We start from the raw sequence: 25751 nt of genomic DNA on the forward strand, positions 1-25751 counted from the left end.
CTCTGCCCAAAACATATACTACATTCAAAGATACACCTTTTCTGTGATCGGTATCATCACTTACATAGACTTGCTCCTCTGTTTTTTAAAGGACTAATTTATTCTGGTATTTATGTGATTGATTCCTAAAGAAGTCTTGTGTCATGGCTGAAAAAATACTGATTGAAATTTGGTCTGAATTCCGTATCTTGTGAAAAGACAACATGTGGGACGTGCCAACCTGGGGCATTCCTTCTCCCCCACCCCCTCTGCTGTCTGCAATGAAGGATGTTTTTTTCTTTGAGAATGATGGGCAGCAGGAATGATAAGGAGTGGTCTCTCCTCTGGACTTTGGGACTGAGTGTCTTGCACCTGGTCATAAATTCACATGGCCCCTTGTAAAAGGGGAGCAGGTTCTTTTCTTTTTTTCTGAAAACTTGCTTGAATTTATGTGCTGTAGTAACCTGCAGGTAGGTTTTGGTTCTTTCTCTTGCATTTGTGTGTGAAAAACAGTAGAATATTTTAACCAATATTCTTACAGGCTTGGATCTATCTGATTCCAGGAACTCTCTCCGGACAGATAAGACGGTGGATTTACTTTTACATGCACAGTGGAGAGGGAGACAAAGCCTCCTCCCTTGCATGGCTGGGTGCTTGGCTGCAGATGGGTGGCCTTCAAACAAACCTAATTACTTCTGGTTTTGCATGAAATTGATTTCCATGCAAGGATGCTGAGTTTCTGTGTGAATCTCTAATGGCTTTTCTCTCCTCTCTCTCTCTCTTTTCCTTCTCTCCCTTCTGCTTGCCATGAAAACACTTCGACAGATGTCAATCATATTCCAGGTAAGTGTTACCTTTGCTGAGCTGAAGGGCTGCTCTGTAAGGAGTGGTGGTGGGCAGTTACCAGGGGCAGAAATCACATCCTGCCTCCCGAGAGTGCTCAGCACAAATCCTCATACTGGGCACCATGGGGTCTGGATTGCAAGGTCTTTGATAAAAGGGGAATTTCATAATAGCAAAGGTCACAAACTTTTAAGAGATTAAGATGTAATGGTCAGTTAAAGGGATGTTTTCTGAATGAAAATTGCATTTGAAATGGTTGCTTGTATTGCTGATAAGCTGGCATTGAACATTGCAAAATATACAGCTTATTTCTTACTTGGCTATGTGTAGCCTTACAGATGTAGGACTGTGATTTTCCTGATCCGAATGTAGTCCACTCCATTTGGTAGTCTCACTGATAACCTCCTGAGGTCCATTTCCACTAACAAAGGGTTTTATTGTTCTTGTTTTATATTAAGTTTTAAAAACAAACAAACAGTGAGTGTGTTTCTGGCTGAATGTAAATGTATGATCTTAGGTCTCAAGACTTCCATACCCCACGGTAAAGAAAAGATTAATTCAAAATTAAAAAAAAAAAAAAAGAAAAAAAAAAAAAAGAAAAAAAAAAAGCATGTTTTATATGCATTGTTTATTTGGGGAGTTCTTCCCAGAAGAAGCATTTTACCACAGAGAACTCCAAGCCTCCCTCCTCGAATTGCTTTCTCATTGCTGAAAGGATCCAATTCCCCCAGCTTCAGCTACAGGGGTTAATCGGACTAGACCACCTTACTCTGCCGTCCACATCCTATTGCCACTGAAGATTAAGAAAGCAATTTTTACCTCACGCTCAGGCAGCTCTCCACCTGGTTTATCATTATGTGAAATGGAAATGAGGGCCCAGGGAAGCAGCTGGCATTGCCATGGCTGGGGGTGGGATGACGGGAGAGTTGAGCCTTTTTTCTTCTCGGCTTTGTGCATAACTTTGGCTAAACCAAACCTGGACCTGGAATGAGTTCTCCATTCAATTTGCTTCTTTTCTACAGTTGGACAATCAGGTTTTGTTAAATACTTCAGAGAAATGCAGTGAGGGCCAGCGGCTCGGGTAATTTCCTTGCATATTTAGCCCTTTTGGCTGCTCTCATCAGTCCCCTTTTTGTTCTGCTGAGATCCCTTGCATTCTGTCTGCATCTCAGCTGGAAGTAATGGGGATGAAAGTGGCCAAATGGCAAATGTTACTTGGCATGTCTTGGAAAGAAAGCCTCTGTACACCATAACCTGCAGGGCTGAACATGTACCTTCTCTGCCCCAGGCTGAGGTGTCCAGGAGCTCCTGTCTCCTGTCACAGAATCTGACAGGGCATGCACCAAGGGCTCGGGGTCACAAGTCTCTCCACCAACTCCTAAAGCTGTTGGTGTCTGTGGCAGAGGAGCATGGATGAGCTGGGAAGGTGTGGCCTTGCTATGCTCAACCAGTACATGGGTATTTTATTTCTGCAATATGCCATGAACACGTACTGCCTCACACAGCAGTGAACAGCTCTTCTGCCCCACTGCCTTTTTATTCTTCTTACTTATATGCCTGGACATGCATTTTTGTTCTCCCTTCGCTCACGTACATATGTTTTCATTCTCAGGACTGCTTGCGTACTTTCTCACGTGGATTTCTAGTCATACTCGGATGCTCTTTCCACGTGCTGCCGCCCCCATCTCTGCGTGTTTTCATTCTGACAGTTACCCTCCCCTCATTCCTGGGCTCTGCCCCCGATCTCTCCTAGACACCCAACCCCTCTGCTCAGCCCCCTGGGGAGCACACTGGTGCTGCTGCGGGCCTGGGCTGCGACGTGACCACGGGGGTTTGGGGCGCGCCTCCCCTCTGCCCAGCTGAGCCGAGGCTCTCCCCCTGTCCAGCCATCCAGATACCCGCGTGGTGAGAATGGAGCCCCAGGCCCCTGCCAAGATGGTTGCTTTAACCGTTCACTGTTTGCAAAATAAATTAAGGTTTTTATGAGCTACTGGTAGCTATTTCCCCACAGGCAGCAGAAGAGTAGTAAGGAGGCCATTGATTAACTGAATATTTTTTCTTGTCAAATAGAGTGGTTAGAACTAACTCCCCTTAAGAGAAGGCTGTTGGCTGGGGCCGGACCAAGGCACAGGGCTCTGCTGGGTGCAGTTCCTTCAAGGTGCAGAGATGTTGGTCTTGTTCAAAGTAAATGGAAATGTGTAGTGTGAGCCTTCCTCAGCCGTGAGGTCTCTGCTTGTGAAGAAGGGGCACTCTGGCAGCAGGGCCTGCTGTGTTATACTCCTTTCAAGATCCAGCTGAAGATCCCATCTGGTTTATTTCACAAAAAGGAGTTGGTCATGTGTTAGCCCAGCTGCCCTATAGATGTTTTGTCCTGGTCACAAAATAACACCACATTGTAAGGAACAAAATCGAGTGTTTAGAGCAGGGCCCTGGAGCTGGGAGCGTTGTTATCTGTGCTCAGTTGGATCACTGACTCACTGTGTTGTTTAGGGGGGAAATAACTTCTTTCAGTACTTCAGTTTTCCCTCTGGGGTTATAGCTACAGCCTTATCTCATCTTCACAACAGGCTTAGGGATCTTAGGCTGAACGTTATGGAAGTTAAGTGCCTTTTTACAGAGGTCAAGAGCCTTAGCTGGGGAGCAGTGTGCAGCATGGCCAGAACGGATGCCTCTGTCACCTCTGCACAATACCTGCCCCTTTCTTTGTACCTTCTGCTCTTTGCCAGGGATCTAGGTGCTGAAAGGCAAATTGCTGGGGAAAGACCAATTGATCAAGGAGCTAGTGACGTGCTCCCATCTTATTTAGTTATTTATTTTCCAGTGGAAGAATATATGAAGGAGAAAGGACTATAGATGGTCCTTAACATTATGATGACTGGCACTGATGCCTGGTGGGTGTCAAACCCGAAGGAGTGCTTTGCCTGTACATGCCACGTTTATCCCCTTTTGGGGAGAGATCTTTGGATGTTCCAGAGGAGAAGGCTCAGAGATGAAGTTCTGGTCATTTTACTGTCATGATTTTACTGCTGACTAGAGCTCGCATGTAAATGAATGGGCACAACCCTGTAGAAATGACCTAGTTAGCTGGGGCCCTGAGGAAAAATCAGTCCCTGTTTGCCTGATCAAGTCTTCCATAAGGATACAGAGGTTCTTGAAGGCACAAGCATGCAAGCACTTTTTTTTGGTTCAGGTCTTCAATCGTTCAGCCTCCATCTCTTAATACTCCTTTTCCTTCTTCATCTCAGGGCTGATGTTTTAGTCCATCTTCCTAACTCCATTTCATAGGATCATTTAAGCAGTACTTCTATGCTGAGTTCTGCTTCCTTGAAGCTGAATTATGCTTTTTGGGCATGAGTGTGTGTGACTTGTGTTGCAGCCTGTTTGAAGTTTCCTATTTGCAGAAGGTACTAGGTAAGAGTACAAGTGATAGCAGAAGCCACCCATGCTACATCTTCAATGTATCTTCGCACAGGTGGTTGAAACCTCTGCGTATATACAGTCTTCATAGGAGCCACAGTTGTTCTCATTCTTGCATGCCCTTTGTACAGGCACTGTCTACAAAGGGGATTCTTCTCACTGAAAAGTTAGTGCTTTTCAGCTCCATGCATGCCCATTTGCAAGAATACGGCAGTAGTGATGGTTGGGGTCCAAGCAAGAATTCCAGGCCCAGAAACCTACTTTTTATTAAACTAGATGCTTTGGAACAAGTTTAAGCAACAAAGTTAGCATTGGTCTTTTCCTAATATACCTTTGTGGTTTCTGGTTGTCCTTGCTTTAAGGACTTTGTGACCTGATGACATTGTGCCTGGTGTTTTACAGTCATGGATGGACCTGTATTCTTTGGTTGCATCCAGTTTTTATTTTTCTTAATCCACTTAAATATTTTTCCTCCACAGTATCCTGTGATAGCAAGTCCTGTTTTTAATTACACAACTGTGGAAAGTACTTTATTTCACTTGTTTTTACAGGTGTTAGTTGAAAATACCATTCAGTGATTCCTTCTCCTGGTGTTCTGACAACTAAGAAAAAAAAATCCCTGTTCACCTGCTCTGTACTATTTAGGATTTTAACTCAATCATATATATTGCCAGATATCTCTATTCCAAGCTGAGGAGTCCTGTTATATGCTTAACCCTTTCCCACTTGTGCACCTACTTGGTCAGGTGCTCTGATTTGCACATTCCTTTGATCACCCAGACTAGGTGCCAGTCACCCTGACTTACTGCCCCCGATAACGACAAAACCTCTCCTGGAATCACACAGCAGAGGAAGCAAAGGGGGTGGAAAAGAGGAGCTAGCACAGCTGTTGTGTGTAATTGGATTGGAAGTGGGCCTCCGGCTACAATAACAGAACTGCACTCCCGGCTGGCCTCACTGCTGGGGCCTGCGAGGAGCCCCTTCGCTGTTGTGCACGGCATGGGTGAATCAAACAGAAATGACCAGTCTGTGCTACTGCCTTGCCCAGGTATAAAAAATGGGTGCCACGAATGCCAGCAGCCAAGAAATCAGGTCATCATCTTGGCAGGGCTGACTTCTCCAGCAGGTAAAAGATTTGAACTAGATCTCAGAATGGTTTTTCCTTTTCAGCTTTCTCTTCAAATCCCCCCAGACAAAGGTTTTGCTTGAGTCATGTCCTCTGGCCTTAGTGAGAATGCCCTGGTTTTGGTACGTGGGGTCTCCTAGGGATGTTTCCTTGCTCTCTGAGTTTTAGAAAATCCCAAGTTACCTATTTTATCTTAAATATCACATGGGATAAGAGGAACTTGTTATTTCTCCTCCTTAACTAGAAGAGGGAGCTGCTGATGGAGCTTGGGTAGTAGGCTCAGAGGGGAAGGAAGCCTATTTCTTAAGGAAGTAGTAGGTCTAGGAAATCAGGAAAGGAAATGTAAAGAACAGATCACATCACTCATCTAAGTGCTCTCCTTTATAGTAGGTATCATTTTATTTTTGGAAGAACTCGTGGTATGCATTATTTCTTTCTTCAGCTCCACCATAAGGGATTTGCACGTGTGTCCTGGACCAGAGGGCATGAAGCCTTGGCTCAGACACATATTGCAGCTGGCCCTGTTATTGTCTGAATGGGTCGTGGAGCCCAATACCCAGGAAAGGATCCTCAGGGGGCAAGCCTGCCCTGCAGAGAGCTGGTCTGCTACTGCTGCCTAGCAGAATCTCTTTTCCCTTCCAAAGAGCTTCTGGGCTATTCTTGTCACAGTGTCATTAAAAGGGAAATATTGAGGCCACCCACCTGAACAGAGCAGTTCAGCAGTGCACGCACACCCATGCACATGTGCACACCCCCAGAGCATGGGCCCAGTAATGTGGGAGAAGCTATAATTAACTAGACAAAGGAGTCCATCTTCTTTTGTTGCTGCAATCACTTGTTACTGTCAGCTGTGGTTTGTGCTCTCCCCACCTTCTTAGGTTTTGTGGTTTTATTTTTCCATTTGAAATGTTAAGTACCCAGATGTGGTGCTGGGGGGAAAGGGAGGTAAGCTTCAAGCTGGCTCCAAGGTTTTCTTCATTTCCTCCTCCACCCTGCAAATTGCCCCTAGTACATTCTTAAAGCTGAGGTCGGCTGCTTGATTACACTGCTCTTTCGTATTGTACTCTGAAGTTACTTTTAAAAGTGTCCTTTTGGCTTCACAGCATTGGCCCTTGATACTTTGTACAATTAGAGCCACTTAATTCTACTATTTTGATTTGGAAATCAGGTGGTTCGCAATGTTTTTTAAAAATGTAGTTCTTTTAAATATCACTTTGAGATCAAGGGAGATTAATATTAACCTTTAAGAAAATAATATTCATTTGGTAGCAGGTTAAAGAAATATCAAAAAAAACCCTCCCAAGCCTAGATAGGAGAAGTCATTTGTGGCAGACATAGATCATGGCCAGAGAGCAGAGTTGATGTCTGTCTGCCCTCAGCAATGGAGATATTATTTTAATAACAAACCTATGCTCTGAAGAACCAGGCCACTTTCTCTTCACGTTACTGCTGAAAATCTGAAGAAGCTGGTGCTCCAGAGGCTGAGCACAAGCAGATGCTTATCATTATCCAAGAAACCTGTTGAGACCCTCCCTCCAAAGCCACGTGCTTGTCCTTACTGTAGCTCACATCTGAAGTTCAGGAACAGCAAGTCTCCAGCTTCCTGTCTTTGACATGGAGTTTCTTTGCAGCAGATAAGCTGTTTATTCTCTGGTTTTCCTCAACCTTTTCCAAAGCTACCCACCATTTTGGTGGCAGATGTGCCCAGCCGGTAGATTATTGTAGGAATGACGAGCCCTCACAGTCCTATAGCAAGTGCTACCCCATGCCACCTTGAGACGACTTTGACTTTTGTAATATGAAAATTGTTTTAGTTTCTTGTCATATCTTGAAACTGATGTAAAGGTGAAACAATGATGCCAGTTCACATTTTCTGTGTTGACTTCACTGTGACGAATTTGAGGCCTTTGTTACACATGCTGCAAATGTCACAGACTTCAGATCTCTGAAGTTGAAGGTTTTGGTTGTTAATGAAATTTTGTTGGAGATAAATTTACTCATTTTCACTCCTATTTTAAATTGCAAGGGGGAAAAGTTTTCAGATGAGGAAAACTGATATGTTATTTCATTATTAAATTATCATTATATCTAATAATGGATCTTGAATTCTGATCTGTTAGTTGAAATAAGGATCTGCATCAATGGATGAAATGAGAGCTAATACTGTGGATTTTTCTGCTCTATCTCCAAGTCCACCCCACTTTTCCTTCTCAATTTAAAAAGGAAAAAGTTGCATTTGGGGAGACATTATTTTTCTTTAATCTTGTCACTTCTGTTGCCCAGCTGGGACTAGAAGATCAAGAGAAACACTCAATATCACAATTTCTGTATTTCAAATCTGACAAGAAGCGGGGGAGTCAGAAGACTTCTCAGGGAGATTTCATCCTGCTGGTGTTTGAACCGGGGCCAAGGTGGGGGCCAGAAAGGTGGCTGCGCCTGGGCAGTGCTCTTGTCTCTGGGTCTCTCACCCTGACAGACAGGGCACACAGCACTGGTCTTCTGGGATAAGGGCAACATTCCTGACATTTGGGATCTTTATAGCTCCTCTGTGGCTTGTTGAGAAAGAAAGAGGTGTTACTTCAGGTGTGATTCAGAGTGTTTAATGCAGGCTTCTGCTGTGAACCCTCACTGGAGGTTCCTCTTTGTCAGTGTTTCTTGTCCCTGAGCGCACAAGGCTCCTGCCATCCCCAGCAGCTGTGCCTGTTGGTGCTGTGCCTCGTAGCCAGGCTGTCCTTCCCCCTGGTACAGGGGGCTGAGGGGCTGGGAGCCCTACCCTATCTCTGCTTGGGGTCTGATGTTATCTTCCTGCTGGGTTGGCTTCACCTGCATGTCATACTGCTACCTTCACACCATTTCTCCTATTTCGCTGTTGCTGCTGGGCCTCTCTGCTTTGTAGGTCCTAACAATTACAGTTTTGTCTTCTCCTGGCCTTTTCTAGTGACTTTCAGGTGCCCAGTTGAAGAGACCTAAGATTTGCCTATCAAGAATGATAAGCTCAGTGGCCATAAATACAGACACAATTTCAACCCACTCTCTTAGCAGAGAAATTCTATTCAGTGAAATTATATCTTGTGATGTAGACCAGAAATATCTCCTACAATATCAAATCTGTTATGTTTATTTATAGCTAAAACTAAACTAAAAACCATCTAAACCTACGTTGTGTTTCTGATTACTTTTCTAAATCCACAATAATCTTCAAGAACATTAAGATATTTGCATTCCTTAGACCATACAATTATTAATCCCCTTATCTGGCTTGGAGTTCTCTGTGGGTGAACATATTCTAGGGATGATCTGGGTTTTAGATTTCTCCAGCAGACGCGAATGAAAAACTATAAAAGAGAGATAAATAAACAAATTCAAACTCAGCATGCTGCTTGTTGGAAAATCTCATTCTAATACATTCATTTGACCTCTCAGTCTCCGTGAAATTAAAAAAAATCACTGCTTTGTTTGATCAATAAACTGAGTTGAGATAGGGGTGTGTGTATGAGTGTGCGTATGTAAGTACCCAATATAAATGCTGTCTGAGGTAGGAGATGTGGAAAAGGTACAAGCTAAGGGGAAGAAGGTCAGGGAACGAGGTATGGAAGGGCTCACTCATGGTTCAAGTGGGTAGAGCTTGGTTTTTACATATGTTACTCCTGTGATATATGTGTCACCAAATTAACTGATGGGTCAGCTGATGTTTTATGGATTTGGCAAAAATATATTTTTAATAGTATGTGAAGTCTATTTGTATGAATACAGCTGTATGGTAAACATATTTGAAAATTGGGGCAGGAAACAGGTTGTAATTGGGACAAACAAGGTTTATGCCAGGAAGAGTTGCTGGACAGAGACTGCAGCAGGCCTGGAGACCACCACAGTCCTCTCCACAGGGCTGGCAGTGGCTGTCACTGCTGAGAGGTGCTGTACTGCTTCCTCACTTTGTATCTCAAATTATGAAACCCAAGAGTGGCTTTAGCTAGAGAGCTCTGAAGTAACAAATTGCACTCAGAATTTGAATCTCCAGTTCTTACCAGAAAGGAAATGGATTAGTATTAAAAACAGGTTAGATGTATTTTAGTCCTTGCTAGTTCTGGTGTGTGAGGAGTGTTGATCAAGTCCTAAAAATACACGCTGAAGCCACCACATTTGTGTGTGAGGATAGCTTTGTGTGTGTGTATAAATGCATTTAGCCCGGAAGTTTCCTCTGAAGCAGATGTGGTTGAATCATGGCCTCCCTTCCACTGACCATCACACCTTTGAATTTTGGAGCTGTAGCAGGGAAGAAGCTATTTCTATAGCTCTCCACGGGAGCCCAAGCTCCCGGTGGAGCCCCACTGCAGCTCTGGGCTTTCCTCGTCCATTAGCCATACTGGTGTGCAGTGCCTCTGGAGTCACTCCCTGGGGAACATGATGAGCCTCAAATGCGGTTTGAGGCAACAAACAGCAGCTTTTCCTACCTGTGACAGAAGCTTTTCCTCTCAGCATGGAAAGCAGCATTTGTGTGTGCCCTGTGTGCTACACCCATACTTGATCTAGCTCAAGTATGTGAGCTCCAATCCCGAGAGGTATTGGACAGCAATCGGTGTGCATGTACATTGCTGCCTCTTCTCAGTTGTTCTTTTCTTCTTACTTCCTCTCTTTTCTCTCTCTCTTTCAAAGGCCTCTCACACCTGATGATGGGTGAACAAGGTAAGTCCTTCAACTCTCTCTTTGTTTCAGTCACTGATTGTGGAAAGAGCTTTGTGCTTCTTCTCTGAGCTGGGCTTTGCATGAGGTGCCTGGAACTGGGCTTACTGGTGCCAGTCAAACCATTTGCATTTTTGCCGCGCTGGGTCCCATGTGGCTACTTGTCAGCCTGGGACCCAGGAGGGAGAGTCTAGGGAGCAGCATAAAATGATCCTCCAGAGGTAAGGAGGGATATTTTCCCCCTCTATGCAGTCCACCTGCATTCCCATTTATTTCTTGTGCCAGCTGTAATGACTCCCGCTCCTTCTTGGTAAATGTAAAGCTCACTGTTGGTCTTTAAGAGTGCAATTATTACAAAAAATATGTTAATAGCCCTTGTGGCACGATTTTAACTAATTATGAATCCTGTGGAAAATTGCCTATAATGGCCTGTAAGTCCTGTGCCTGCAATTTAAAATATTCAAATATGCAAAGAGCAAAATGGTTTAGAAAAAGACCAGGGCTAACCTCAGGCTGGGCTACAAATGGGGTCTGTGCCGGTATACATTTTAATATCTGAGCCTGGATCATGTTATTCATCTATTGGTTGTGACATGATGGGATCATTAGTCCCATTTTGCAGTACAGGGGTGTGGAGCAAGAAGCTGATGAGCAGAAGTGAGGCGAGGAGAGGGGTGATTCTGTTTGCCTCGGACAGCGTCAATGTCTCGCTGACACAGTGCACAGGGAGGAGTTGGCAGCGCTGGTGGTGCACTCTGATCTTGTGAATAATGCTGTCAAATCGATGAAGTCTTAGGCAAGGTGTGTGAGGAGAGATATGTAAGCAGGGCTGGGCGACTTGATCCCAGAACACTAGAAAGACCAGGCCAGCAGCTTGTCCATGGGGAGAAAATGTGCGTTGCCTCTAAAGCCTGATGAGGCCTGCCTAGACTAGATATACAGAATTGTATTCTTGCCATTAAGTGAACCCAAAGAACGTAGTGCCTCTAGAGGCTCAAAATTATATATTTGAATAAAAAAGACATAATATCTCAATGAAATCTAGAAACACTTAGGACATAAGCAGTTTTTATTCTGTAGTTTAAGGCAGATATCTGCTGTGAGTTCATGACAGCTTGGGAAACAGAAGTGAAGCTGGGGCTCACTGCTGTGGGAGTTAGCATCCCCATGGGGTAGGCAAGTCGGCTCCTTAGGACTGCATGTCAAAACCATGGTGTTTGGCATGTGAAGCATCTGGCAGGGCTCTGTGAAGCACTGAGCTACTCCTCTGTCCCCGCTTCTTGTTCAGCTGGGCTCATGGCTCAGTGACTGCATAGTGAAGGAGCATCCAGCAGAAGGGTCCCTCCAGCGTGTCCTAGTTGCTGAGGATGCAGCTGAATGTGGCAAGCTGTTGGCAGAAGAAGGGTGATGGCATGTTGGGAGTGATCAGGACAATGAACTCGCATGGCTACTTTCAATCTCAACAACACTGAACATGTCTTTATAGTGGTCTGTGATTTAGCACTGGATTGTCTAAACAGGTGGACTTGGCCATTTAAATTACAAGTTGCAACCCAGCTGGCTCACAAAGACTTGCACAACCTACTTTAGACTATGTGATTGCCATCAGCTCTTTCTATACTCTCTTGTCTGGCAAAAAATGTGAAAACTATTGGTTTCTGGCAACTTTAGCCACCCTTATTTATCCATGACACATCAGGGAACAGTGGCTTCTCTTTTCTTGCCAACCGACTCAGAGATACACCTTTTTGATAAATATTTACTCTCTATAAAAATACGATGGATATAAAATATGTAAATGTATATATGCATGTAAATATGCAATGTCAATGTTATATACAAACACATTATCTTTGGTAGGTGAAATGTGTTTAGCAAATATATTATCATGAGATTTATTTTTGTCTGTCCTACTCTGTTGTTTCCTTTGCTGTTTTGAATTTGACGTGGAATGAGGCATATCACTGCCGTGCTATTGCATGAAAGGTTTGCATTGCTCAGTGGAAAATCAAATTGAAGCAAAAAGGCAGTTTCTGGTTGTGCCATCAGTTGTTTAAGCCTTGCTTTGTGCTTTCCTTGTGGTGTGACTCTTGTTTTTCTCTTGACACTGTGTTTTGGTGGCTTTGGTTGCTATATAAATGTGCTAATTTTCTTGCTTTTCTAAGTATGGCCAGTGACACCATTTTCTGTTTTTTACGCTTTTCCTTTCTTCTCTTTTGCCTCCTCCATGATGGACACCCCTGTTGTTCCTCCTCTTGCCTGGACGCACACCTTCCTGTCTGTAGGTAGAAGTAAAGGTAGACACTGCATTCTTTCTAAGACTTCATTGCTTGTAAAATGCTCGTCAATGGACACGTGTTTTTATGAATGTGACTTATATCGGAATTGAATGGCATTACTTTTAAACATATTTTGCTTTGTTTTATGGAAGAAATAATTTTTAAGATGGATGCTTTGAGGGTTGCTTAACAAATGTCATTTCCTCCCTATTCATACTGAAGTGTGGGCCACGCACTGCCAGGCCCTCTGACAGTCTAACTGGTGACACTGGGGTACAGAGTGACAGTCACTTCAGTCAAGGACAGGGCCAGACGCCAGAGGCCTCAGCTGGTACTGGTGGGTCCTGCACTGGAGCCCTGCCACTGCTGGGAAGTTTGACACCAATGTTGGTGGAAGCAGGACCTGGGCTTGTCCAATACTCCTCAACCATGGAGGTCTCTTCGGCTGTCATTTCTCCCTCTCTGCTTTGTTTCTGTATCCCTGTTAGCAAAAAGGTGCTTTTCAAGGTGGAATTGAGTTGCAAAGAGCTGCAGAGGAAATGGGAATGATCAGCATTGCTAAACAGAGGGACCATTCTCTTTGCAGCTCAGTACAGCACAGAGCATGAAGTGGAAAGGCTGCTGTGGGGCTCCGGCTTGCTTTTCAGCATTTCACACCTATCTTTAGCATGCAGAGAGCAGTCATCCATCCCTAATCAAAGCTGTCAAAAAGGCAAAATGCTGCAAACTTGCTGTGGGTCTCTGGTTGGAGTGGACGGAAGGGAGAAGATTAATTGATAAATTATAGGCACTGCTTGAGTAAAATCCATTTCTTTGTCCTACTTTCCAATGAGATAGAGAGATTAAAAGGTTTCATTATGCCGAGGCTTACTCATCTTCAACAAATACACTGCTGAAGAATCTGATCTATCAATCAGCAGGATTTGAACACATTGGAGGATGTTGGTTGTGTCCATGCCAATAAGACATTAGGGGATGACATGACTAATTGCCCTACTACGAATTTGAGAGAATATGATAGCTTAGAGGATTTTTTCGTGGTAGCTTTCTTTTGAGGCACAAGCAGGCTTTGCCCAGTGATTGCTACTTCCTCCATACCTGAATTCTGGGGAGCACAATGCCATGTTAAACTCTTCATCTTTGTGTGAGGCCTTGCCTTCTTCTAACAAGTTTGTATTGCTGAATTCTCTGTGATGGGGTGCATCGTGCAATTAATATTGTTTGTTCTGTTTTGAAGTTGAAAAAAGATTCCAATAATTTATTTCATAGCTTTTCTACTTTATCCACAGATGGGGGACAGAGGATAATGTGTAAGCAGTACTCAGAGCCATCTTCTTAGCAAGCAGTGAACATGAACTTAATAATCACATATACACACCATAACAAAAATTGAGAACCTAAAGCTGTAAGTGCACCATACAAAATGTTACTGTGACTCAACACAGCTGCCAATAATTGAGTTGGCTGATGTATGCCTTAGTGTGATTTAAGGGTCAGTGTAGATCAGGGCAAGTCTTGTACGGTGTGATGTTAGCTCGTGTTGCTCCCTTCTTTTCTCAGGTGGCATTTATGCTGCAGGACTAAGCGGAACGTCTTTTTGATGGAAAACTCCCATCTGAGCCTGTACAAATAAGGATTATAACATATAGTCTACAATTAATTTATATGCACGGAAACAATTTATTGTGTCATTAAATGAAAATACTGTTTCAGTTCCCAGCTATGTGTAATTTTTAGCTCTAGTTATAACAAGGGACTTCATCAGAGAACCATCACTCTTTGTGAAAAATGGCATTACCTTCAGAGGACTCAAGCTGTGTAATTTTGAACCTACATGTGGCCTTCAGCTCACAGAAAAGGTGGTACCACATACCATAGTGATTGTACCTAGAAGATTCATGTATTGGGCCATTCTTGTAGTTTTTAGCAGAAACTGACAGCCACTCTGTCTCATGCCACGTATGTAGCCAAAGGATATGATGTACGTGATTCCATAAAACCTCTTCACAAGGTATAGCAATCTGTGACCTTGCATTCATCAATTGGAACAAGTCTTTCATTAATTGCTTCCACCGTAGTGAATAGGCTTCTTCTGCATCTATTCTTTTTAAAAAAATATTTATTTATTTATCTGTGTAAGTTCCTGGAAAGCTGAAGAAGATGAAGCGCAGCTATTTTGGGGTAATAGCTGGAGCAGTCAGATAGGAGAAATGCATCAATGCACCACTTTTATCTTAACCTGAACTAAATATATATATACTGTTTGTGTTTTTATTAGGTGTACAAAACTGATCACAGGAATGAGGTAAATGTATGATGATCAGGAAGGACTTTTATTTTGTTTGGCATGAACTGATGAATGCAGCTTCTCTTCTGGAGAGGAACTGACAATTAAGGAACATTATATTGAGCTTATTTCCCTAACACTCCCCAACAAGACAATGATACCAAAGGAGATTATAAATATCCAACTCTCTTTTGCTATTGAACTGGAAGTAATGTGTAGTCATGTTCTTCCATATCATTTGTTCTCTTGACAGCTTTTGTTAAGGAAATGATAATTTGCATTTTTGCTACCCTTCACCATTCTCTATATATGTAGTGGTTTTTGTTTTATCACCACTCTTGTTTTGGATCTTGCTTCTACTGAGGTTGGTTCCACCAAAGGAAATTGGCCGTATTCTTGGTAGGACCCTCCTTTTTTCACTGGCATTCTCTCAGGAATGAATTTCACCTAATCAATGAAATCCTGAGTCTTCTTGGAGGCAACAGCAACATTTCCATTGAATTTAGAGGGCCAAGATTCACCCAAAAAATGGGTGAAGGAAGCAGGATGTATAACTGTATTTTCAACATGAAGCAGTTTATTTTCTCCCCCTCCCCCCCCCCCCCCCCCTTTTTTTTTCTCCACTCTCAGAAGGAAATGAATAAGTACTCACCTATTTCATGGATGGGACATTTTTTGAAGTATGATGCGTAGAGCAGAGGTTAATGGCAAATTCCCTGTGTAGTTCTCAGCATTGCAAGATCAGATTCTCTATCTCTTTTGGCCCTAACTACTCTTAACCCAAGTAAGTCTTTCAAGTCTTGTAATGTTCAGCATTGCTCTCAGTGAGCTGTGTGAGGCTGTTTTTTCTTTGAATTGTTCAATAATATTGACCAGGAGGTAATGGCACAGAAAAAGCAAAATCACATTTGTGGACTTGGGTAGAAGGAAAGGACTGGACTTTACTGATCTGGAAAATACTTTCAAGTTCTTCTTTGCGAGTAATACCATTAGGATTTTGGAGCCATGTGAATAAGTTCATCTGAGTGGCCAAGGGTTTATGCAAATGTTCAGGAGAAACATCAGTAACAAATTAAATCATTTGTGCTCTCTAAATATCTAATTATACAAGGGGAAAAACAACACTATATTCATCTTGCCAGCCTTCGCAGTGGTCCTTAAGCTCTGGTTTGCCCTTTAAAATATCTTAATATTTGGGTTTTAAATTTGTTTTGTTTTTACTTTCTATTCTTATAGTGCTTTCTTTAATACTTCCAAAGCAGGTGATTTTGGGTTTATTTTTCTCTTCATAATAAAAATTTCTGCATTCTGATAAGGATTGCTACTTTCAGTTTTAATTTCCCTTTAATCACCATTTAAGAAATAAAGCATTTTATTTTGTGGTTAGCAAATACCCAGTCCATAAAACCTCTCTGACAGAATGAAGGCTCTTAAATGTAGACTTCATTCATCTGGCATCATTTTTTGTTAGCAAACCTTCACTACTGGTTTCATATTTTACTTAGGAAAAAAGCACAACTATTTCAAAGTAATTCTTCTAGGTGTAATTAGAGTTGATTAATAGTTGATCGATTTCTTAACGGGGGATACTTCAACAGGACATTCATGCTATTTCTTTGTATTCCAGAACTGATGACAATTCAGGACTTTGGTGAAAAAATCACTAAAATATTGAATCCTAGCTAACAGAAAGGAACAGATAGATGTCTCAGAGACATTCTTTCTTTATTACACCTCTCCATAATAGATTTATGAAGGCAGACAATTGTGACACTAAATAGGACATTTCTGGTAAATTATTTTTTGTTAGGGCATATTTGTGTTTACAAACAACGTGTTTGCATAAAATATTTAATAATGCGTTAACTATTCTGTAGTTTATAGGTAATTTGTTTTTTCTTACAGGCTTTCTTGCTGCCTTATTTCAAGCCTGTGTCTTTCTAACGTGTGAATAAACAGCTGATTCTTGATTGGCTTTCATTTTTATGAAGAAGAATGATTGCCGGGAGAGTTAAAGGCATTGTGGCTGTGTTGTGTGTAAACAGGAGCTAAAATATTGTCCTCTTGTGCTGCGGTGCGGTCTTCTCTTTTTGATGGGGCTCAGGTTTCACTCTGCCCCGAGAGGCCATTTAATTGATATCATTGAAAGGCTTTTTTTCCTTTTCTCTCTCTCCCTCTTTTTAAAATTGGAGGCATTCAGTGGTGTGTAGAGATGCAGAGGCAGCGAAACAGGCCATGTGCTCGGTAAAAGCCAGACTAATAGTGCTTTTGATGGACATCTGATTTTTAAAGTGCTGTATCTTTCATTAAAATTTACATGTAAAGTAAGGGCAAGCACAGTGACAAGAAAGCTAATGCAAGTTGCACATCTTGACATAATAACAATCACAAGAAACTGGAGATCCCAGATGGCAGCTTGGCCTTTGCCATCCTTTTAATAAGCTACTAACTGCTAATTATTGCACTCTTATGGGCAAGTTAATTTACTGTTGACTCTTAAAGAGACATTGTGCCTTTTCCTGGCATTTCGTTTTTGCGGTGGGAGAGTGGCTTTTCCCTGCAGACTGGAGCCCTTCCAACGGGCAGTAACAAAGAGGCAAAGAAGCAGAGAGGGAAATGGAACATAATAAGCGGTTTTCTTTGATAATAGCAGAATGTAGGTTTGTGGGTTTTTCCAGGGTACGGGTTTAGAACTGAAAGGGACACCAGCATGTGTATCAGATCCAGCGTTTAGGTTTTGTATTTAAAAGAAAGTCATTACTTCAGAGTTAGTATTATCATTAAAATTAAAATAAAAAGGAGGGTCTTTTCCTCAAATAAAAGAGAACGAAAATGAAAACGAAATAAACTAGAAATAGAAAATAAAAATTACAGGTTCATTTCTGTTGCCAGAGATGATTTGAAGGCAAAATTTAAACTCACAATTCTAAACCATAAATAGTCCACTGAATTTTAGAAAAAAAAAAAACATTGTTTAAATGTTACTTACCTGGTTGTCATAATTAAGGGAAGGAGTTTATCTGTAAAACATGTATTTTTTTTTTTAATGATCTTTTTCTTCTTTTAGTTGAAAGGGACATTTGATAATGAGGCCAGGCAGGGAGAAGTTTTGATCTAAGAACCTATTTAGGAATAAAGGAACAGCTGCAGTTTAAATGGACTCTAATTCTCACAGTTAATGCTGTTTTGTGAATGCATGATTCTCTGTGATAACATTTGGGAGGAGTGATGGTAGGTAATAGCTTATTTCCTAGGCTTTATGGTAATGCAGCAAAACGGTGATAATGTCATCGGGAGCAGAAATAGACCCCTGTCACAGACATCAGACGTCCCTGCAAAAATACAACACCCACTGGAAGAGGGGAATTTCCCATTTTAAGGCTCATCGTGGCCTTTTGTGCGCTACAGTGATAACATTATGGTATTGAACAGTTTAGAAAATATGTGCCGTGTAAGCAGGATCTTATATATTAGAAGTAAGGGCTTAGAAACAGCAGTGTTATTTGCAGTGCATTACTAGATAGTAAATATTTTGACTAGAGATTAGTGGATAACATGCCATACAAACGGTTGTAAAACTGTTACTGCGAAGAATGTCATGCTTTCTCAAACCGTCTGATATAACTCACACAGTTATCTTCCGTCTCAGTTATTAAGTCATGTCTAATGGTGTGTGATTTCCGCCACATCTAACAACAACAACAACAATTGGTATTCTGTTTTTGACTGTGTTGCACCATTGCCAAGTGCTGATGCATCTGTGACACCCAGCACCTCTTGTTTCTTTGGCCATGCTCACCTCTTCCATGGAGCTAGAGCTCCTTCTCATGCTGGCTTTCATTTCCACATTTGTTTCAAAAGCCTTGGTAATTCCAGGTGTATGTATCCACATAGAGATCGGTACAGATAGGCTATGAAATAAGGGAAGATAATAGAAAATGCCACCACAGAGACCAAAGAATCCAGCACTTGCAGGTTGTAGTGTGTTCATTTGTTTTCAAAGCCGTTTTGTTTAGAAACTTATGCTACAGACAGCTTATCCTGCAAGTTGATTTGCTTATGGTAGTGTGTTCTCTGAACAGCTGGTGAACCCCATGGACATTAAAGGTGTTTGCACCCACAATGTGTTGTGTACATGCAAGGACAAAGTCCCCAGTTTCTGCGTTAGTAGGGTTTTCTGCGAGATGCTGGTCTCATCCTATATATGCTTTATATACCCAGAGGTTTGATGTAAGGGTATCAGGAGCCGTATTCTTCACTGTACTGCGAGACTTTTATTGTGGTATAACTGATATCAAAGCAGGGGAATTGCTCTGATGTAAAAGCAATAGTGCAGGGAAGAGTCTGGCTCTGAGGCTGTTCTGACAATAACCTGAGGGATTATGGATCTTTCTCGCTAAATGATGGCCTTATTTTTTCTCTTGTTAAAGTCAAAAACTGCAAAGCATTTAATAGAAATGGCCCTTTACCAGCATTGCTGTGTGGGGAAAGGCTTCGAGCAGAACTGGTACTTTGAGAATTTGTGTACACAGTTGTCACCATTAAGAAAGTCAGCAGCATTTGCCAAGCAGTACCACACTGTGGTGCCTGAGATATCGCTTTCTCTCCTTCGGTAGAGCAAGAAGAATGTATGTAGTATATGTAGGTAAGTGTTTACAATGCGATTCTGTCAATTGCATGCATTTTAATAGAGCTTTTCTCTCAAATCACAATTTGATATGGGAGCTGCTCATGGGTCAGATTATTTCTAAAGCAAAATAAGGCTCCTTTTAATTGATCAAATTCTTTTTACTGAAGACTCTAAAAACATATCAGTGTTTGTTCTAAAATCATACAGCTCTGTGATTGTTAGTTGTTAGTGGTGGTAACAAAAATGTGTAATTTGAATGTTAAAATAATTGTATTTTAAAAGGAGCTGTAGTCTTATTAGGTACAGCGGAATTGTATTAAGCTAGCTTTATAAAGCACACACCTTTATTGCCCCTAATTACTGGTGTATTAATAATGACCAGGTTGATGATGAATGTGCTGATCACCAGCTGGGATCAGACAATTACAGCTGATTATGTAAAGAGTTAGTTGCTATAAGCCTTGAAATATTAAAACTTGGCTAGAATAAATATCACTGAAGAACCTTTGTCTTTTACGTGTGTATTCAGCTGCCAGTTCTCTGAGCAATTCTTGGTTCACCCGGTAATGTCGGGAATCAAACTGTGAACAGTTATTTTCTAGCCCGGTGAATGTTGATAAAAGGATCTTGCATAACTGTTGGCTTGTCCTGCGAGGGGAAAGCACGCTGCTGCATCACAGCACAGGGATTACAGGCTCTCTCACCCAGCTCTGCATTAAAGATGTTGCAGCTTTTATAAAACCCAGGGCAGCACCTTGCATCGCTGTGCATTTGTGTTTCCCAGCTCTGATGAAGGGCACACACATCCCGGGTGCCAGTGCCTTGCAGGACTGACCAACTGCGTCATCCAGATAACACATTTATCTGACCGTTTCCAGCTATACATACTCACTTGGGATATGGTCTTACTACAAAAAGAGTCTCAATGAAGTCTGTAGGCAAGTTGCTCTCTCTGTTTTTTTGTCTCTTAGGGTATGAATTTTTTATTTTTTATTTTTTTTTTCCCCAGAATTTGTTTAGTTCCTAAATATCCATTGACTTCTCTTCCCTCTGTTGCTGAATTGCTGCACAGACTCATCCCTTTAGCTACTAGACTCCTGGAATGCTTTCATAAAGAGCACTTGCTGGCACTGATCATCTGCAGTTTGAACAGAATATCATTTTACCAAAATGTGGCAGACCATTTATGCCAGACTGTGAAAAAAAATCTTTTCCTAAAGTTGGAAAAATCAGAAAGTACAAATCGTGAGGCTCTTTAAAAACAACTTGCAGTATGTAAGGTACTCAATTCCGTACTTAGCATTTCAATTTCTCATTTTTTTCTTAGTAGATATGATACCAGAGGCATCATTAGTAATTTTTCTTTTGTGCATTTTCGTACTTTATATGTTCTATCTATTGACTCCATCTTTAATACAGATGTATTTTAAGAGAAATCTGTGGACACTTCATTTCCTGCTGTGCTGCACTGTATGGCCATAATAGAGTGAATATATTATGTGGTAGATGCACTTATTGTATTGTCAGCCAGAAGTATGACTTCTATTAGTGGCAGTTCCCTTTTCTTTCCAAAAACCGATTTATTTATTTATTTATTTTTGGTGGTAGTGGGGTAGATAATATCTGATTTTCTTTCTCTTTGTCTCCTAAGGTACTTCTATTTAGACCAGTGTGGTTTTTTTTTTTTTACTAATTTTCTCTTTCGGGTGTTTGCTAACAGTCTGCTGGGTTAAACTTTGTGCTATTCCATCAGGCAAGTTTGGTAAATGTTGATCAGTGCATGAAATCAGTTCTTAAATGGTTGCAAAATTGCCTTCCTTCAGACTGTTTTGATCACAAGGGCTTTCAAGTGTCAAAGTCATTTGGAGAACTAGATAGATAAAATGCATGAGCACTAAGCTTTTTCCAGGATAGAATAAATAAATGTTTTCTACTGTGCGCTCTGCCTTTGATAGTGATTTGTTAAAAGGGAAAAAAGAAAGGCAATCATATTAAATATTTACAAGAGTGATTTAGTTGTGTAATCGTGTGCTATGCATCCCTGTTTAATAGTGAAATCAGCTACTGCTGAAGTAAATGCCATTAAACTGGTAGCGCTGTGAAGGTCACTGCCTATACAATGTCAAAGCAATTTATAGAGAATAATGATTTTTGTCGGCTTTCCAATGTACCGACCTCCCTCCTTTTTGTCTCCTTTTCCAAAAATAACCAAAAAGAAATTTATTTCAGGATTCACTTTCTCTCTGACTCTTCTCTCATCTGACTGATTTGGGAGCTTGAAACCTCCCTACAAGTTTTCGTATTGATGTGCTCAGTGGATAGGCACTGATTCCCTTCTTTCCGGCCCTGCGCTCGTTACAGCTCTATTTGTTGGAATTTCCGGTGGGTCATTTCTCAGCAGTTCATTTTAAGAGATGCTGAGTTATCACTGCCTCTTTTCTGAGCAGCTGGTTTTCTCTCTTATGCTGTTTCCAGCCATGTCTGCCTGTAATTCTCCTGAAAAATACTTTCTTGTGAGCTCACTCTTTGTCATCAGGAGTGCACGCACTGCGCTCTGACATCCCACCAACCTACTGTCCTGAGAAGTGTCTCTGAGTGCTTAGAGTACATTCCTACACAGCGTCATGCTTAATGGAGAGGCCTCTGGAGTGAGAGGTGGGCGCTTCGCTCCCAACTGGCTTCCCCTGTGAATGGTCAGGGCCTTTGTGCCTCTGCCTTGCAGTGCTGGAGTGGGGACAAAAGCCCTTCATTGCTGCTCAAGGAGGCTGCCGCATTGACACTTACAAAGTGCCCTGGAAACAATGCACAATGAGTACAAACATTATCATTCAGCTTTGTATCCATCCAGTAAGAAGGTTAATTATTTGTTTTCCTTGTTTTACAGTTGAATAAGCAGAAGCACAGAGAGATGGAGTGAGCTGGAGGAGAACAGGCAATAAATGCCGGAGTTCTCTTGTCCATTCCCGTTTCTGTAACCACCGGAGCAGTGTATCTTATAAACCACTGAATAACTTGCTTGTTCTACCAAGGACTGTCCCAATTAGATTGTACTTGTTAAAGCAATTCTCTAAGGAGATTAAAACTGTACTTATCTGTTGATAAACATGTACACAACTGTATAAACAGCAATCATTTTTTACAAAGGGAACAACACATATTCTCCGTGACAAAAATCTACAGGATTAAAAAAAGCCATAATGCAGAGGTGCCATCAGTGTACTGCTTAAAGGGTGTGCTGGAAAGTACGTATGAGTGCACAGAGGCAGTGTGGGTTTCTCCTCAAAGGCATGAATTTTAAGGACAAGTGGAAAAAAAGAGGGTACTTTATGTAGCCAAGGAGTGGAAATGTTTTTTCCCAGTTAGGAGGAAGAAGAAGGGAAGTATGGTATTTGCAGTGGGAAGAAGGGACAAATGGAATGGGCAGGATGTTCCCCTGCCGAGGGAAGGGCAGGAGGAACATGTGAGCGCCTGCTCTAGAGGGCCAGAAGAGATGGGATGGGAGGAGTGTCCCAGGTGGGAGAGGAACCTGCCATGAACACTGGACTTCTGGACTGAATGAGGAGGGAAGATAGTCCTATGCCTTATTTTTTGCTGAATTTTAGGCAGATAGGCAGCTTATTTAGGTTCTTTGATTTTTGTAGCATCTTATTCCGCAATGCATACAGGAGAAGACTAAATCCTTGATTTACTGGCTTGGTTTTTCTCTGCCTTCTCCTCCAGCCCCATTAATGGACCTTCCATCTGTTAGTGAAAGAGGCTTGTTCAGCAGGGGTCTGGAATAGATGTGTATGTGCATAGTTAATTCAGGCCCCATGATTTCCTTTAGTCTGTTTTATCTGGTTCTTTGTCTCTTTGTATGCAAGTCTATGATTAGCATTGAGTTCTTCCCAGAATGCTGGCAATTATCTCACAGGTGGAAGGATTAAGAAAGAGCAGTGAGAATTACACTGGGATTAAATATGAGTGCCTTTGGAGAGTGTTTGTGGATGTGCTTTTTTTTCTTCTCTCTATGAGCAAAGAGAAAGAAGAGAGACTCCAGCTCAGCCTTCAGGTCTCTCTGGGGAAGAAAGTAATGCCCGTGAATATGGAAAAGTAGTATCTCAGCTTGGGAGGAGGTCATGCTGAGAAAGGAAAGGTAATGTTAAGGCACTAGATTTAGAGTCCTCAGTTCAATTCTTTGTTGCTCTGGTTTTGCTTCAGGCTGTTTTGATTGCCCACAGTGAAGCTCAGCTTGTCCACATATGAAATGGAGGCAATGATGCTTTCCTGTCTTATGTTGCATCAAACCAAATTAATTAGTCTGTAAGTGTGCTGGGTTTTTGGGTAGAAAGTATAAAATAATAGAATGGGGTGTGATTCTCATGACCCATGCTGTAGTCGCACATTCAGCAGTGGTGTCAGATGTTGCTGGTGGTGGGTTTTTCCTGGCCATCTATTCCATCTCTGTGCAGTAAGTGGGAACAACACTGTGCTGGTACAAACAGGCCATGCTGTACCTCATCTGCAGACTGGCCTGTGCTTGTACAGGGCCTGGCAGATGTCACTGTCGATGGGAGCATGGACCTGGGGCTACAGCCCTGGGCAGACTGTAATTCACCTTCAGCCCTGGTCTTCACCTTTTCTGTCTCCAGTATATCTTGAATTTGCAGTGTGAAAGGTTGTGGCTTAGTGCAGAGAAAGCAAGTAGAATCCTAGAATCACAGAACGTCCCAAGTTGGAAGGGACCCACAAGGATCATTGAGTCCAACTCACAGCTCCACAAAGGACCACCCAGAACATCAGACCATGTGTATGGGAGCATTGTCCAAGTGCTTCTTGAACTCCAGCAGGCTCGGTGCTATGACCACTGCCCTGGGGAGCCTGTCCCAGTGCCCGACCACCCTCTGGGTGCAGAACTTTTGGACACTCTCTAATAGTTTTCTATCTTTCTTATACTGCGGTGCCCCAGACTGCACACAGTGGTGGAGGTGAGGCTGCACCAGAGCAGAGCAGAGCAGGATGATCCCTTCCCTCGCCCGGCTGGCACTGCTGGGCCTGATGCACCTCAGGGTGCGGTTGGTCTTCCTGGCTGCCAGGTCACACTGCTGGCTCGTGTTCAGCTGCTGTCGACCAGAACCCCCACATCCCTTTTCACAGGATTGTGCTCTATCGAGTCCACACAATTAATTTGGTTAGAGTTATTGCTAGAGCATTCCCACATGCTTTTTGGAGCTCTTCTGCTATTTGCTCCTTACTCCTTCACGTAAATTAGTTAACTCTCAATCTTTTCCTCTTATAATGTAGTTCTATTGGCTCTGATTGGAGTGTGTTTGGCTGATTGGGCATCTTGGGGCTAGGAGCTGAGAGTTCCCAGAGCTTTGGCTATGTATGAATTGTGGAAGTTATAAATAACAATTTTCCATGAGGATTTCAATATCCTTATACTACTGTTCCCTAATGATTGCCTCAGCCTCTGTTCTCTTTCCATCTGGTGATCATTATTTTCCATTTTATTTTTGATTCTGATTTTATTCTTAGTACATCAGGTTGTTTTCCTTGTTTGTGTTGATGGATAGCTGTGATTCAAAAATCTATTTTCTTCTGAGTATATTTTTATCATAATAACCTTCAGTATCTTCCCATCTCAAATATCTATGCCAAACACTTTTTAAAGTGTCTGTTTATGTTACCCTGCTTGAGTGGATTGCCTCACAGCTCCACCACGCACACCTTCATTTTGACATGTTTGACTTTCCATCACCCACAACGCAGCTCTGGGTCCCTCTGCACCCCGATCTAGGGCATTGTTGCCATTCCACTGCCAGGCCTCACAGTTAGGTTGCCACACTTCAGCACCGAGAACTTGGTGGCACAGCCGAGCTAGAAATGAGGCACAGTGGTAAAGCTGTGAATAGGAGGTATTGTGTAGTCACTCAGAGCGTTAAGTATTTCCCACTTAATGGAAGAAGATAGTGAAGAGCAAAGCAAAATTTTCTTGTATAGCATTTTCTTAGTCTTTCACAGGCAAATTATATTAATAAAAAGTCCCTGCTGCAGATGAAACACTGGCTTGCCAAGGAACAGGGATATTAACTTTCATCGTACATGGAGGTTTCACTTTGTTAACAGACTGCTTTAGAGGAAGGGAGAAAACACTGGGAGAACAAGACTGATTCAAGAGTCTCTCATTACAAGATTATCTGTCCTTTTACTGAGCTGCCTATTTATTACATGGCAAGGCTCTAGTTACAGGCCAGTGATTGCCTGGGTTCGGGTGTTTACCTGGTGGCTTCTGGGATGCCACATAAACAGCTGTAAATAGAGCCAGTTATTCAATCCACTCATAAAGAGGTTAGATTGTCGGTCTCCAGGCTTCCTGGGTACAATGTCAGAGCCCAAGCAGGCAGCAATCTGACAGAGCTCTCTGCTGGTGTTACTACTACTGCTGACAGAAAGATTTAGAAATATTAATATGAATTTTCAGAAGGGGTTAAACAAAAGGGGCTGGGGATAGTTGGCACAGTGGGAATG

General features: G+C 42.2%; 1 protein-coding gene across 30 annotated transcripts in view; it reads left to right on the forward strand.

The window, feature by feature from the left end:
- NRXN3 (neurexin 3) overlaps positions 1-25751 on the forward strand; it is a 979693-nt gene that overhangs the window by 78295 nt on the left and 875647 nt on the right. For all 30 annotated transcript variants that reach the window (XR_004751424.1, XM_035328415.1, XM_035328417.1 and 27 more), the window contains exons 3-5: positions 805-822; positions 10019-10048; positions 12331-12342. Coding sequence is in view for 29 of the 30 variants with exons in the window: in XM_035328415.1 (XP_035184306.1) it covers positions 805-822; positions 10019-10048; positions 12331-12342 (60 nt within the window). In the remaining variant the exon portion in view is untranslated. The remainder of the gene's footprint in view (positions 1-804; positions 823-10018; positions 10049-12330; positions 12343-25751) is intronic.

This window comes from Oxyura jamaicensis, chromosome 5 (genome assembly GCF_011077185.1).
Source record: "Oxyura jamaicensis isolate SHBP4307 breed ruddy duck chromosome 5, BPBGC_Ojam_1.0, whole genome shotgun sequence".
Classification (NCBI taxonomy): domain Eukaryota; kingdom Metazoa; phylum Chordata; class Aves; order Anseriformes; family Anatidae; genus Oxyura; species Oxyura jamaicensis.